This window comes from Balaenoptera physalus (genome assembly GCF_965194825.1).
Source record: "Balaenoptera physalus genome assembly, chromosome: 21".
NCBI lineage: Eukaryota > Metazoa > Chordata > Mammalia > Artiodactyla > Balaenopteridae > Balaenoptera > Balaenoptera physalus.
This window is the reverse complement of record NC_138902.1, coordinates 38546798-38562627: the sequence shown is the minus strand read 5'-3', so window position 1 is coordinate 38562627 and position 15830 is coordinate 38546798. Positions and strand designations below refer to the sequence as shown.

The 15830-nt window shown below is 44.1% G+C and overlaps 2 protein-coding genes across 3 annotated transcripts in view; one reads left to right on the top strand and one right to left on the bottom strand.

Annotated features, from left to right (window-relative positions):
- Nucleotides 1-15830, top strand: part of LOC309651401 (uncharacterized protein) — a 142855-nt gene that overhangs the window by 362 nt on the left and 126663 nt on the right. The window contains exon 2 of the mRNA XM_082444147.1: nucleotides 1827-1866. The gene's annotated coding sequence lies outside the window, so the exon portion shown is untranslated. The remainder of the gene's footprint in view (nucleotides 1-1826; nucleotides 1867-15830) is intronic.
- MCPH1 (microcephalin 1) overlaps nucleotides 3167-15830 on the bottom strand; it is a 348745-nt gene continuing 336081 nt past the window's right edge. For both annotated transcript variants that reach the window (XM_082444087.1, XM_082444098.1), the window contains one exon: nucleotides 3167-3523. In XM_082444087.1, coding sequence (XP_082300213.1) covers nucleotides 3482-3523 — 42 coding nt within the window. In that variant the 3' untranslated portion in view covers nucleotides 3167-3481. The remainder of the gene's footprint in view (nucleotides 3524-15830) is intronic.

Sequence of the window (15830 nt, the reverse complement as noted above, 5' to 3'; positions counted from 1 at the left end):
GCAGGCAACAGGGACTTGTCAGGCCTGCTGTGGGACGGCCCGCGGTGACAGCAGCGCGATAAGCGCCGTCAGGGCGTCAGCCCTGGGTTATCGGGCCGGGCTCACCTTCCTCTTCAAGGTGGCTCTCACCCCCCCGCCCTCCCGGCTTCCTCCTCTTCTCCCAGCCGGGCGCACAGGACCCCCTCTCCTGCCCTTCACTCGCCCACCAGCATGCTTCCGAGTCAGGCCCCTGCCTTCCCATCACTGCAAGTTTACGCACAGCCGGACAGCCTTTTTACAAGGTTCTTGACACACTTTTCTTTTATCAGGCCTTATCAAATTCACTCCTGCTTCACTCCCCCAGGCCTGGCTCTTTAACTTCTTTCTGGTAGTTTAGGATGAGCGTCAGTTTTTGAGTAGTTCTTGAAGGTACTTGAGTGCACATGTGGGATAAAGTACCAACCTACTTCTATGACCTTCACAAAAATCTAGGAATTCAGGGCAGCCGTTTTATTGATGTAAAAACAGACTCTGAGGCCTTCTGAATCCTTCTCCTGCCCTTTGGCTACAGTGAGTGTGGTTTACTGTGTAATCCTTTCCAGGGATAGTTGCACTTCAGAAGACTGCCGAATGCTTTAAGTGAAAAAAAAAAAAAAATTCTTTTTTTTTTTTTTGCCTGAATGCAAGCCTGTGGTGTAGCTTTATGCAGGAAGGCATTTTAGCGGAAAATTCTAATCAGGGCCAGGACGGTGGCTACTCGATTTGCCTATCTCTACATGATTGACATCATGTAACGTGATGGGTAAACGGTGACCTTGAGGGACAAATCCAGGTGAATAGAGATTGCTCAAGGAACAATTATTTGGACAGGTATATTGCCGACAGGAAGCATTGAACACTAAAAAGATTTTCAACGCGGTTTCCCCTCTTCCTGTGGAAAGTAATGCCCTGTGAGAACTAGACTCATTCCGGAGGGGAAAAGTCATGGGTACGGATACTGTGCAGAGCCGATGCTGCTTTCGCTTCCTTTAAATAACTGAGACCAGACATCCCTACAATTCGGAAAATGTATGAAGAGATAAAGCTGGTTCAGTGTTAATGTTACAGTCTGTACACATGCAGTCAGTAAATGTTGTGATATGTGTAAGTATGTGACTTCCTGTGAATTACCCCCATATTACTGTTAGTCACCCGGTTGTAAAGTTTTGTGCCCGGTTCTGACGTGGGGACACTGAGCACGCGAGCCTCTCTTGTCCCCTGTTTATATCCAAACCCAGCCCGACACACTCGGTTACCCCCTGTGCTCTTCAGCCTCCTCCGTCCCTGCTGGTCACAGATTTACCCTCCTTTCTGCCTTCCCCTCTCTTAAGCTGTACTCAGCCCACACCCTCTGCCTCTACTTCCTTACGGTGTACATTTTTTAACCCCTTGCAGTCTGACTTCCTTTTCCACCTCTCTACTGAAACGGTTCCTTGTAAAGAGCGCGTCTAACCCAGCTTGCATACAGTGGCTCTGGGATATAACAGTGAGAAGACTGATTGCATTTAGCAGGGACTTAGGTCTGGGGTGAGCTTTACGTAAAGGGGGATATTCAGGATACCATGGGGACGTATACCGAGGAGATCTCATTTAGTCGGGGCACATAGAAGGCTTCTCAGGTAGAGAGAGATTTGAGATGAAGTTTGAGGGTGGAGTTAGGTGAGAGCTAGAGAAGGGAAGGAAGACGAGAGCCTTCCAAGTGAGAACAGCGAGTCGGAAGGACTGAAGCCGAGAGCCCACAGGTTCTCAAGGCTGCAGAGGCCTGTGTGCAGCATGGTAATGAGGCGCTCTTCTCTTTTTTTATCCAGATGCCCCCCTAGAAGTATGCTGTGTATTTCCCTCACATTTGTAAGTTAATATCTAAAATTATTATTATTATTATTTGTAAATTTTATTTATTTATTTATTTATTTTTGGCTGTGTTGGGTCTTCGTTTCTGTGTGAGGGCTTTCCCTAGTTGCGGCGAGCGGGGGCCACTCTTCATCGCGGTTTGCGGGCCTCTCACTGTCGCGGCCTCTCTCGTTGCGGAGCACAGGCTCCAGACGCGCAGGCTCAGTAATTGTGGCTCACGGGCCCAGTTGCTCTGCCGCATGTGGGATCTTCCCGGACCAGGGCTCGAACCCGTGTCCCCTGCATTGGCAGGCAGATTCTCAACCACTGCGCCACCAGGGAAGCCCTAAAATTATTTTTATCATAAGTTTAATTAGTTAAAAAAGAAATAAGTTCTGATGAGTTGTAAATGAAATTTTAAAATAAAATTAATTACAGAATTAAAAAATAGTTAAAATAAAATTACAGAAATCTTTTAAGTGGACCCCATGGGTTATAAATACCGTAGTGATTTAATACCACCATTCTCCATTTAAAAAAGATTTTTACCAATTAGAGTTTTACATTGATCCTTGGTCTCCTTGAAAACATTTTCATTGCACTTCTGCCACATAATTTTATCTTAATGGAATATATTTTATGCTTCCAAGTCTTTTATTGATCAGACTATGTCATCAGGGTCCCAAGAGTTAAAATTTCTTCTGGATTGAGCTATGACTGTTGTTAGCAATATACAATTTAATCAATGTATATCATAAAATCTGATTATTGTAAATAAAGGTAAAGTTGGATTGGAAATGCTTGTCTTAATGGTACCTTAATTGAAAGAAATTGGCGAATTATCCTTTGGTGTCCTAAAGTTATTACACCTTTCCCACCTCACTGCAGAACAGTGTGGTAAGATTGGGGGCTGGGGAGCAAGTGGGCAGGACGCTTGTGAAATGCAAGGCGGGTCTGTACTCCACGAATCTTCTCAGGCACATCAAATGGACAGATACTTTTGAATCAAGAAATCTACTTAAATGAACAGTCAGTAGCAGAGTGGTTACCTGAATACACAAAGATGACACAAGAAATGTTATGCAGCAGTTAGAAGAAAAAACAAGTAGACCCAAATGTACCCAGATGATCTGCACGTTAGGTGAAAAAAGCAAGTTGCTGGATAATACATGCACTATTACCCCATTCCTGTAAAAAATAAAACAATATAGTTCTAGATGCAAATGTCTAAAAACTGATGACAGTGGTTTTCTCAGCGGAGGGGAAGTAAGATTAGATGAAGTTCAGCTGGACTTCCTGTATTGTTTCAAGTCAACAAATATGTATCCAGTGTTCCACATCCCACTTCATGCTGGGTGTCAGAGGTAAAGAGAGAGAACAGATAAAGGCCCTGAGGTCATGACCCTTGCGGTCTGGGGTGGGGCAGTGGGATTAATTTATTACAGAGGCAAATAAAAATAAAGGAGAAAAATAAGAGATGACTTTTGCAGGAGATAACTAGAAGGTGGGGTCCACGGGAGTTACTTGACCTTGGTGATAAGGAGGGGGAGGGAGGGTGAAGAATGCGTCCCCAGCTTCAGGCTTGAGTAACCCGGTGGAATTTGGTTTCATCTATGAGGGGTGGAAACAGGTTCTATGGGGCATAGAACTTCCTCAGCCCGTGCAGCGGAGAGCACTTTAAGGAAAAGAACACAAGTTTACAAATACAAAATTGGATTTGAACATGGATATTTATTTAGAATGAGAGAAATAATTTTTAAGTATATAAATTTTTACAAGCTGACATACCACAAAAATAAAATATTCAGAAAAATAACTTTTATTATGTAACTATCACAGATCAGTGATAAATATACCTTTCTTCTGATTGTGAAAACCATTTTGCATTTTCTCTACAGAAAAGTAATTGCCTTTCTAGCATGATAAATGTAAACTTGGTTTTTATCATTCATTGTCAGGATGCATGATATTCAACCTCACCCTATGACTTTAGTACATTTTCAGTAAAACTAGGTTTATTTCGTGAAGAGGGGGAGGTGCGAAGGAGAAGAATATAGTGGGAACTTGACAAACGCATCGTAAAATTCATGTAGGGAAACAACTCACAAATTTTTGAAGAGGCGGACGACTGAGCATGGCAGTCGGAGTGATGGCCATCCGAAGACATCCGTGTGATTTCTGGAACCCGGGAATACGTTGATTTGCTTGGCAAAGGAGACTTTAGGGCACGGCTGGATTTAGGATTGCCAATCGCATGACCTTACGGAGCTAATCCTGGGTCATCCAGGTGGGCGCAATGTAGTCACGAGGGGCCTTAAAAGTGGGAGGGGGCAGTTACGGAGCTCAGAGCGGCGTGCTGGGAGCGGGGCTCGGCCGCCCTCGCTGGCTTCCAAGATGGAGAAGCGGGCCGGGGAGGGAAGGCAGGCCCCGGAGCCTGGAAGGGACGCGGGTGCGGACTGTCCCCGGAGCCCCCGGAGGACACAGCCCTGCTCGGTGCCGTGCCGACTCCAGTGACCCCTGCTTGGAGCTTCTGACCTCAGAACCGTAAGATACGTTGGTTTTATTTAAGTTTCTAAGTAGGTGGTGATTTTTGATAGCAACGATAGGAAGCGGGTGCACGGAGGGAGGGATTTTTCCTGCGGGTACCGACACATAGCGTAACGCTACAGTAATAGTGTCTTGCTAGCGAGGAAGCGGACGGCTCAGCGGGGCAGAAGGAAGAGTCTAGAGACACACGTGCTGCTGTGTTTGTGTGTTTTGTATTGTCTCATGAAAGTGGCGTTTAAAATCTGAGGGAAAAGAATGAATTAGTCAAAAAATGCTAGTACCTCGGTACATTTGGGGAAAATGTTATATAAACAAACTCGACAACCTACACCCAAATAAAGGCCAGACGGGAGGGTTTAAACATTAAAATTCATCTGAAAAGTGAAAAACAGGCTTCCCCCGTGGCGCAGTGGTTCAGAATCCGCCTGCCAACGCAGGGGACACGGGTTCGAGCCCTGGTCCGGGAAGATCCCACGTGCCGCAGAGCAACTAAGCCCGTGCGCCACAACTACTGAGCCTGCGCTCTAGAGTCTGCGAGCCACAACTACTGAAGCCTGCGCGCCTAGAGCCCGTGCTCCGCAACAAGAGAAGCCACCGCAATGAGAAGCGCGCGCACGGCAACGAAGAGTAGCCCCCGCTCGCCGCAATTAGAGAAAGCCTGCACGCAGCAACGAAGGCCCAACACAGCCAAAAATAAATAACAATTTTTTCAAAAAGTAAAAAACATACTAGAAAAAATGCAGGGTAATCGTTTTATAAATTTCACGTGGAGGAGATTTTACTTGGCATGATACTAAGACAAAGTATTGAGTCTCATGTGATCTTGGCGTCTCCACGGAGCAATCTGACAGCAGAATTGAATAAACTTGTGTCTCTCTGAATAACCACGAACGTTCACCCTGAATGCTGTGAGGTCTTAGCGTGTCTGAGGGCCTTGGAACACCCAAATTGATCCTACCTGAACTCAGGTGTGGAATGTAATTAAAGAAAGCTGTAACATGATCAGCTGTACTGTAAACTGACTACGGTTAAGTGGGAACAGAAGGGTGCTATCTGAACGTAGAAGCAAAGGGAAGCTTGTCTCGGTGTGAACGAATGGAACACTCGGGAACAAGAATACCTTCTCTTCACTAACGACTTAGAATGTAGCCCAGTACTGCCTCTATTTGTTCAGCCTCCATTGGAGCTTTCATTTATTTTTATCTGTAAAACTAAAACGAGAAGGCATTCTTGTTCTAAAAGATTTAAACACTGTTTTGAATATTGAATGAAATGAAGTTCTCACTTACTGCTGTCTCAAATCCGACTTACTCACCTAGAGGTTATGGTTGTAATAAACATAACTTTCTAGTTATTTTCTCGTGCTTCTGTCAGTGGATGTTTGTGCATGCCCTGCCCTGTTCCCCTCTTGAGAGCCCTAAGATTTCCATTTGGATCAGATATCCACCGCTCCCCAACAGAACTCATGTGCTTTGGGGAAAGTTGATTCCATCCACTGTCTCAGGAGAGGCCATGATCCATGTAAGGCAGTGGTTTCTTGTGGGTTTTCTTGTTTTCATTTTGAAGTCTGGACATTGAACCCTTGAAGCTCCTGAAGACCTTTTCAGGTGGTCCAAAGTCAAAAGTATATTCACAATGACACTGAAACATTATTTGCATTGAATTTGGAGTAATGTTGGTGGGTAAACCTGCTGGCACCTTGGCATCAAGGCAGTGATACCAAAGTGCATGGTGGCCATGCGTTCATTGCCATGGGCTCTCGGTGAAAAACCACTCATTTCACTTAAGAATACCCTTGACAAAGCGATAAACATAAATCTATTAAATCCTGACCCTTGAGTACACATCCTTTTTTTTTTTTTTTTTTAAAGGAATTCCTTTATTTTTATTTTTTATTTATTTATTTTTGGCTGTGTTGGGTCTTCGTTTCTGTGCGAGGGCTTTCTGCATTTGCGGAGAGCGGGGGCCACTCTTCATCGCGGGGTGCGGGCCTCTCACTGTCGTGGCCTCTCTTGTTGCGGAGCACAGGCTCCAGACGCGCAGGCTCAGTAGTTGTGGCTCACGGGCCTAGTTGCTCCGCGGCATGTGGGATCTTCCCGGACCAGGGCTCGAACCTGTGTCCCCTGCATTGGCAGGCAGATTCTCAACCACTGTGCCACCAAGGAAGCCCTGAGTACACATCCTTTTAACATGTGTGAGTAAAAGGTAAGTATGCGTGAAGCATGTTTGCACCCTGATTAATGTACAGTAGTTCTCTAGAGGAAAAACATTGATTTGTGAGCTCAACTAGCTAGTTTTTTCATAGAACATAATTTTACTTGCATAACATAACCTATGGTTATTCTGGCAGATATTTTATCAAAAATGAACAAACCGGCTCTGTCACTTCAAGGAAAAACAACTGATAGTATTGCTGATAATAAACTCGAGCTTTTCAATGAACATTAGAATTTTGGAAAACCTAGATTTGCTCTCATGAACTTGACATGTTCTCAGTAATTGGACTTCTTTAGTTCTGTGGTGATATTAATTATTGTGCTTTCAGTATTGTATGTCAACATTTAGAATATCTGCATAACTCAGTGAACCAATATTTTATAAATCAGTACTTGGACTCTAAAAATCATGTGTGGGTAAATGGTTATTTCAAAGTGCAAGACAAACCAATGGATTTTAATAGGGTACAAAAATTTGATATGTCAAATTCCGCATTGCTAACAACCTTTAAGAAATTACCAGTTCCTGAGTTTTAGTATAATACAAAATAATATTCACATTGTCTGAAGGCTATTAAACTCTTTCCCTTTTCTAATCACATATCTGATTGAGGCTGGATTTTCTTCAGATGCCTCAACCAAAAAATCATGGCAGCAGATTGAATGCAGAGAATCCAGCTGTATTCAATTAAGCCAGACATTAAAGAGATTTAACAAAAAATGTAAAACAATGCCGCTCTTCTAAATTCTTTGTTTCGAAGTTTTTTCCATAAATATTAACATACAGTGGACTTTACTGTTCTCTAAAAGGACTTACTAAATATTTTAAACTTGTCACTTTAATTTCCAGTATAGTAAATAGCAGTAAGTATAACCTGGGTTTAAAAAAACAAGATAAAAAACAGATAACGGGTTCCTGAGCCACTCCTCTAGGACAATCAAAGTAGCCCTACTTCTGTTTCCACAAAAAAAGTGTTTAGGGATGAACTAACCCCCTTAGGGCTTCTGAGACTCGAGTGGAGGTTATTGTGGTTTCTGGAAATGAAGCTTGTTGATTCTGCCGAAGATATTACCAGAAATGTTCCTTCCTCTCTTTGGGCTGATGAATTAATATTGGGGTGAAACTTGGAACTCTACAGCCAGGAAGTCAGCTTCAACCTGAAGGCAGAGCTAAGAAATAGGACATGAAGGCTTTGAAATCCTTAGGGTGTGTTTCACAGCTGATCTGATTCAACAGCCCATCTCTCAGCCTTCTAGTTAACGAACAAAGAAGCCTCTATTAAAGCCAGGCTGAGGTGGGTTTCATCTCTCATCTACTCCGTCCTCCAGGCTGGAAACCTAGAGGTTATTCTGTTTCCCTGCTCCTCACCAGCTACACCCATTGGCACTGGGTCATTCATTCATTTGCTCACTCATTCAGTCAGTTACTGAGTGCTTGTTATGTACCAGGCCCTGGTCTAGGACCTGGTCATATAGGCAGATAAGGTCCCTGGCTCAATGTCAGTAGTGAGAGATGGATCCAGTTACAAGGGCAAGCAGTGAGTTGAAATAAGGAGGTGTGAGAGAGAGTTGTGAAGTAGCTCCTTTAAATCATAAGGTCAGGAAATGCCTCTGTACGGAGGGGACATTTAAGTTAAAGCTGGAATGATGAGCAAAAGGAAGATGAGAGCATTTCAGGCTGAGGAGACAAGTGCAAAGGTCCTGAGGCAGGAAGGAAGGAGCTCAGTAAGCAGCAGTTCTAATCTACCGGTGGCTAAAATCCTCAGGCATTCTTGACTCTGCTCTACCCCACCCCACATCCAATCCCTCAGTAAACTATTAGTTTGACCGTCACAGTCACCCAGAACCCACCCCCTCTCTCCACCTTGTCCAGGTGCTGTCACGTCTCACCTGTGCGAATGTCGTAGCCTCCCTATTTCCACCCTCGAACCGCCTCCCCCTTCCCAGTCACTGTATCTTCTGCACAGAAGCTGTTGTGGGTGAACTTTGTCCCCTTCAAAATCCATGTGGTGAAGTCCTAGCCGCCCCCCACCTCGGGATGTGACTGTATTTGGAGATAAGTTCTTAAAAGTGGTGGGTGGGGTAAAGTGAGGTCCTGAGGGTGCGCTTTAATCCAGCATGACTGGCGTCCTTGCAAGAAGGGGAAATTGGGACACAGACACACAAAGGGGAGATGATGGGAAGGAACACAGGAGACGGCCGTCTCCAAGCCAAGGAGAGAGGCCTGGGGCAGATCCTTTCTCAGAGCCCTCGGGGGGAACCAACCCTGCCAACATCTTGCTTTTGGATTTCTCTCCCCCAGAACTGAGGGACAGTTTCTGTTGTTCAAGCCCTCGGTCTGTGGAGCTTTGTTAGAGCAACCTGAGTGAACAAAACCAGCAGCCAAGGCCATCTTTCTGTTAATTCTCTGCTCGAGGTAGTTGACCTTAAACCACTTGGGGCTAGGGGCTCTGGGGCTCCACACCATCAAAAATCCGGGTATAACGTAAAGGTGGTTCCTCCACTACTGTAGTGTTTACCATTGAAAAAAGCCCAAGAACAAGTGGACCCTTGCAGTTCAAACCTGTGTTGTTCAAGGGTCAACTGCACTCCCATCTCGGAGTCAGATCCAAATTAAGTCCTGCCTGTGATGCTTCCCCGACCCCAGGCCTCACCAGGAAGACCCTCCCCACTGTGTGCACCACAGCTGTGCCTCAGACTCCCAGCTTCAGCTGTGCAGTGGCCGTCAGGACTGAGCCCTCCTCAAACCCAGACCCCCCAGACCCACAAATGCCCTCTCCTCTCCCATCTGGGTGACATTCTTCACTGCAGTAAGGAACAGGTTTCAGTCGATCCATGAGTTACTCTGGTCATTCTAAAGAGTCAGCCATCCTGACCTCTTGCTGTTCTAACTGTGCATTGAGCAGGACAGGCCTTCCCAGAACCTGGAATTTTCCTCCCCGTATATGGACATGCTTGTCCTCCCTTTGCCAGTCTCGGTTAAATGTCATCAAAGAAACTGTCTCTTAACCATGTGTGCCCTTTTGTTATTACTTGTTTACCTTGCAACAGACATTGTGAGTTTTTCCCCAATATCCACCTCCCATTTTATAATAAGTAGATCCCTAATTTTTATCTAGGTACATGGCTGCCTAAAATAAAGACTGTTTCCCAGCTTTTCTTCCACCTAGATGGTTTGACTAGCCAATGAAATGTAAAAGGAAGTGGTGTATGCGGGGTATAAGATGCGTTGTGTACTCTTCTTTCTTACTGGGTAAGATCGGATGTAATGGCTGGAGCATCAGCCGTGTTGGCAGGCACACGTGGCACAACAATCACATGAAAATAACTTGAATTCCTGACACTATGGAACATCATACCAGCATTGGACTTATTACCTCCAGACTTGAAAGCAGAAAAAAAAACGAAACAACAAAAGCCTTTTAACTTGTTTAAGCTTGTTTTAGGTTTTTGTTATTTGCAGCCAAATCTGATCCTAATATAATCATCCTTACTCCACTTGATATTATATTGCATTTATTTCTATGTGACACAGTATGCATTATCTGTCTCCCCTTGCTGTAATGAGGTAGGACTTTGTGTTTTTACTTTATTTGCTAGGCATTGATCAGGCTATAGAAATAATTAATAAAAAGTTGATGAATTAAAGAGGAAATCTGCACTCCAGGAAGATGTGCCGTGTTTTTTCTCTAGGATTTGCTGAATAGCCCCAGCACACTGCCGCTATGTAGAAACCTGGGGGGTGCTTTCCTACTCCATGCCCCCTTCTTTGGCAGTGCTCCCCAGAGGCACGACTAAGTGAGACAGATCTATAAAATCAGGTTTGTACAAGGGAGGCCCTCTCTCCGGCCTCCAGTGTTGGATCCTAGGTAATGAAGTCACAGACCATCAGGTACAGATTATGAGCCAGACAAGACTAAACACTAGAGCATAGAAGTCATGAGGAATTGCCGTCATAATTGGTGCCATGGAAACCCCAAACACACATGTTGATGCTTTGGGAGAAGAACAAATGAACGTGCAGAGATATGAGTGCAGGTTGCACGCAGCTCATGTGCCCTGAAAGAAGGGGAGAAAAGGCAAGCTGCCCACTGTCTCTCTTGTGATTTCCAGCTGACTTCCAGCACCTGGCTTCATGCAGTTTCCTTGATTCTTCATGATAAATTCACTTTTACCTAATCCACTCTGAGTAGGTTTGCGTTCGTTGTTTAGGAACAATCCTGCTGAGACTTCTTACATCTCTTTGGGGTACGTGCTCTTAAGGACACCTGTAAAGCTCTTCCCAGTCTGGTCCCCACCTGCCTTTCTGCCAATGTTTACCATTGCTTGCCGCCTTCTAAACTAAGCTGCGTTCCCACAGACCCCTTTCATGGTTTAAAACGGCCATGCTGTTTGGTATCTTAGCATTTTTGTAAGCACCATTGTTTCTACTGGAATGTTCTTCCTCGCTAATTTACCCATCCGGACCTAGCTCAAGTTTTCTTTCTGCTGAAAGAGCCCCCAGACTGTAGTAAACGCCCCTTGACCTTCAACACTCCCTTGAAGGTGCCTCTATTACAGAACTTACCCTAAGTTATTGCAATTTGTCAAAATACCCATTGGTGCTTCTCTTACCCGAGGAGGTGCTTTTGAAGCCATCTCTTCCTCCTCTTTGTGGCCTCCGCCCAGACCATTGTCCCCGTGTCAGATGCTCAGTCCTTCACCCAACCTTTTTAAGCCTGTCTGTCATCAGCCTTTGCCTACTGAAAATGCCTCTCCGCACTCCACCACTCTAGTTCCCCAGACGTCCTTGAGTTTCCATCTGTGGGTTTGGCTCATCCACTCTTTGCTAATGGCCCCCAAATCCACAGATTACTTCTCCCGAGCTACAAACATTTTTTTAAAAATCTGCTCTCTTGGACTTCCCTGGTAGCCCAGTGGTTAAGAATCCGCCTGCCAGTGCAGGAGACACGGGTTCGAGCCCTGGTCCGGGAAGATCCCACATGCCACGGAGCAACTAAGCCCGTGCGCCACAACTACTGAGCCTGTGCTCTAGAGCCTGCGAGCCACAACTACTGAAGCCTTTGTGCCACAACTACTGAGCCCGCGCGCCTAGAGCCCATGCTCCGCAACAAGAGAAGCCACCGCAATGAGAAGGCTGCGCACCGCAACGAAGAGAAGCCCCCGCTCGCCGCAACTAGAGAAAGCCCACACGCAGCAACGAAGACCCAACGCAACCAAAAATAAATTAAAAAAAAAAAATCTGCTTTCTTGACATCCGAGCCTAAAAATTCTACAAGAATTTTAAATGTTCTTAGCAGAAAGTATCTCCAACACCAGCACCCCACTCTTTCCCCTGAATCCTCTCAGTTTGCTGCTAAAAGGCTTGACGTCACCCTTCCATCTTCCCTCAGCTTCGTCCGTGCACACCCTACCCTATATGTTATCCAGCTGGCTGGCGGGCTTCCTTTATTCCAGTTCCTTTTTTAAGAGATGCCTTTTGACTTCTCCTGTCTTCTGGTAGCAGGGACTTTGCTGAGCCCTTGACCTCCTCTTGTGGGGACCGCTGTGCTGCTGCCCTGCTTCAAATCCTTCCCACGTTGCTGCTAGTGTCACCTCGCCAGAACAGTCTGATCTCACTCTTCCCCTCTGGAAAGCCTTCAGTGACTCCTCTTTTCTAAGGTGAAAATCACACTCTTCACGGGCTCCTAGGCCTTTCGCAGTCTGGCCCCGCTTGCTCTGCAGCTGTACCAAGCACCATGTAAGTTGCTGGCTCTACACCCAAGCGCTGGCCTGACTTACGGCCACCTTCCAGCTGCCCTGCTAGCAGCAACCCTTCTGCAGACACTAACGTCCGGCCACCTGTTTCTCCTGGACCCCGTTTCAGATATGACTCATGCTTTTGGCGGGACGCTGCAGTCGTGACTTTTCTAATTTTGTCTGTTAGTGAAATATTTAAACTTGACATATGGTGATAACTTGTTTTCATTCGTTGTGTGTGCATTTCAGTCTGTTACAAATAAACTCTGCGGCAACTTACAATGATGCCTGTAGAACAGAACAAGTAATAAAATGAGAACACTGAGGAGAGGTGGGTACCTGATAGCAAGATGAGGTTGGTGCCCTGCAGACCTCTTCGTGATGAGACGACAGCTTTATCCTCAAGTAGGCTCTCAGCTTTTGGAGCCAAGAGTACAGAGAAGTACAAGTCATCTTTACATTTAACACTAGAGGATGACAATAATAAATATGTAATAAGTAACACAGCAACAATTGCCCTTGACATACACAGTTTGTGGTCACCATGCACAGCACAGGATGGTGACTGAGTAGAAGGTTCTTTAATGGTCTTGCCAAATCCAGGTATACAGTAAGTCCCCTACAGAGGAACCTTCAAGCTGCAAACTTTCAAAGATGCAAACGTGCGTGCTAGCCCCTGTATATCAGCTGTTGTACTGTACTACTGTACTTTTCAAGGTACTGTGCTGTTAGATTAAAAGTGTTTTCTTTATTTTTTGTTTGTTTTTTATGTATGTATTATTTGTGTGAAAAGTATTATAAACCTACCACAGTACCGTATTATATAGCCAATTGTGTTAGTTGGGTACCTAGGTTAACTTTGTTGGACTTATAAACAAATTGGACTTATGAACACCCTCTCAGAACGGAACTCGTTTGTATGTAGGGGAGTTACTGTAAGTAGGCATCTGAGCCAGCTGAACTGTGATTTACACATCGATAAGGTAGACAACCATTTTTCTTCTCCCACACCCCAGAAGAGGAAACACACACACACACACACACACACACACACACACAAGCAGCTGCAGTAACAATTGCTGGCATCTACTGATAGGCTTGGAAACATTATTTTTGGGTTAGAGGTAGTAGCAGAGATCCCTGATATCAGTTCTCTTCTTTGTAGAAAGAATCCAGAGTCAATCTGGGAAGATTGCCATGCAGCTAGATGACTGCCTTTCCTAACTTCCACTTGTAGCCAAGTGTGGCCACGTTGACTACATTTTGGTCAATGAGACATAAGCATAGTTGTTGTGAGACCGCTGGGAAATGGCCTTAGAAAAAAAGGGGTGTTTCCCTTCTCTCCCACTTATCTCTTCTGGGTGGTGGAATGAAAAAGTGATGGCTGGAGCTTGAAGAGCTACTTTGGGCCATGTGGCAGAGGAGTAAGATGGAAAGAGCTGGGATCTTGGAGCTTCTAGGGCCATTGCTGAGTGTGTGTGTGTGTATGAGAATTATAGCTAAAGCTAATCCTAACTGAGAGAAAGAGGATGTTGTTTGGAAGCTGGAGTCCATGGCCCCCAGTGGGTGACTGTGAAAGATTAAGGTCAATGGAGGGGGATGATTTGACATCTGTTTCCCACCTGGCACCTTGGAGGAGGTTGAGTCCTCAAAGTTAGAATTCTCTCAGAAGCTAGAAGAACCTTTTTCGTGAGAGACTTTATAAAAGTTTGGGCTAAATCAGAGGTCTTTTGGTTCCTGAGAGCTGGTGTCACACATCTAGGGGAGAACCGTTCTCTGCATCCTCAGAACTATTAGATGGAGAGAGGCCAGAGCGAGTACCCTTCACACAGATGTTATTGCTCTCCTGGTGGGGACATTCTCATTCTACGGATCAGTAGTTCTTTCTTATTAATTGCGGTGTAGTGATTTATTATATGCATAGACTGCAATTTATTTACCTATTGTGTGGATGGGCATTTGTATTGAGTCCAGATTTGAACTGTCATGAATACAGTTGAACAGTCTTATACTTGCCCTCTGGTGGACATATACAATACCATTTTGTTCATTGTTTTCTGGCTGTTCTATAATTCCTTTGTTCCTTTCTTCTCGTGCTCTCTTTGTGATTTGATGATTTTCTGTAGTGGTATGCTTAGATTCCTTTCTGTTCAGCTTTTGTGTATCTATTACGGATTTTTGTTTTGTGGTTACCATGAGGCTTATATAAAATATCGTATATCTATAATAGTATATTTTCAGCTAACAACCTAAGTCTGAATGCATACAAAAGCTCTACATTTTTACTCTAATCCATTTTCTTTTTGATATCACAATTTACATCTTATTATATTGTGTATCCCTTAACAAGTTGTTTATAGTTATTTTTAAGACATTTTTGTCTTTTAGCTTTTATCCTCACTTTGAGTAATTTACCCACTACCATTAAAACATTAGAGTATTCTGAATTTAACCATACATTTACCTTTACCTGTGAGATTTATTCTTTCATAGTAATTGGCACCTTTAATTGCAGCTTGAAGAAATCCATTTAACATTTCTTGTAAGGTAGGTCTAATGGTAATGAACTCCTTCAACTTTTGCTGTTCTGGAAAACACTTTATCTCTCCATTTCTGAAGGACAGTTTTGCCATGTGGAGTATTCTTGATTGGCAATATTTTTCTTTCAGCACTTTAAATACATCATGCTACTCACTTCTGGCCTGCAAAGTTTCCCCTGAAAAATCTGCTGATGGTCTTATGGAGGTCCCCTTATATGTAACAAGTTGTTTTCCTGCTTTTAAGATTTTTCTCCTTGTCTTTAACTTTTGACATTTTAATTATAATGTGTCTCAGTATGAGTCTCTTTGGATTCATCTTCTTTGGAACTCTAGAATTCCTGGATGTAGATATCTGTTTCTTTTCCCAGTTTAGAGAAGTTTTCAGCCATTATTTCTCAGAATAATCTTTCTATCCCTTTCTCTCTTCTCTTCTGGTATCTCTGCAATGCAAATGTGGGTGCCCTTGCTGAAGTCCTGTAAGACTAAGCTGTCTTCATTGTTTTTCTTTTTTTTTTTTTGTTTTTGCTCTTTGGACAAATTCTACTGCACTCTCTTGGAGTTTGCTGATCCTTCCTTTGCTTCATCTATTCTGCTATTAAACCCCTCTGTGGAATTTCTCAGTTCAGTTATTGAATGCTTCAATTCTGTGATTTCTGTTTGGTACTTGTATTTTCTATCTCTTTGTTGAAATTCTCACTTTGTTCATGCATTTTTTTCCCTCCTGACCTCGGTGAGGACAATAATTTTGAACTGCTTACCAGGTAAATGACTTATCTGTTTCACTAAGGTCTGTGCTGGAGTTTTATCTTTTTGTTTGGAACATAGTCCCCTGTTTCTTCATCCTTCTCGACCATCTGTTTTAGTTTCTGTGCGTTAGATAAACAGCCACCTGTCTCAGTCTTGAGGGAGTGGTCTTGTGTAAGAAATGAAACTTATCCTT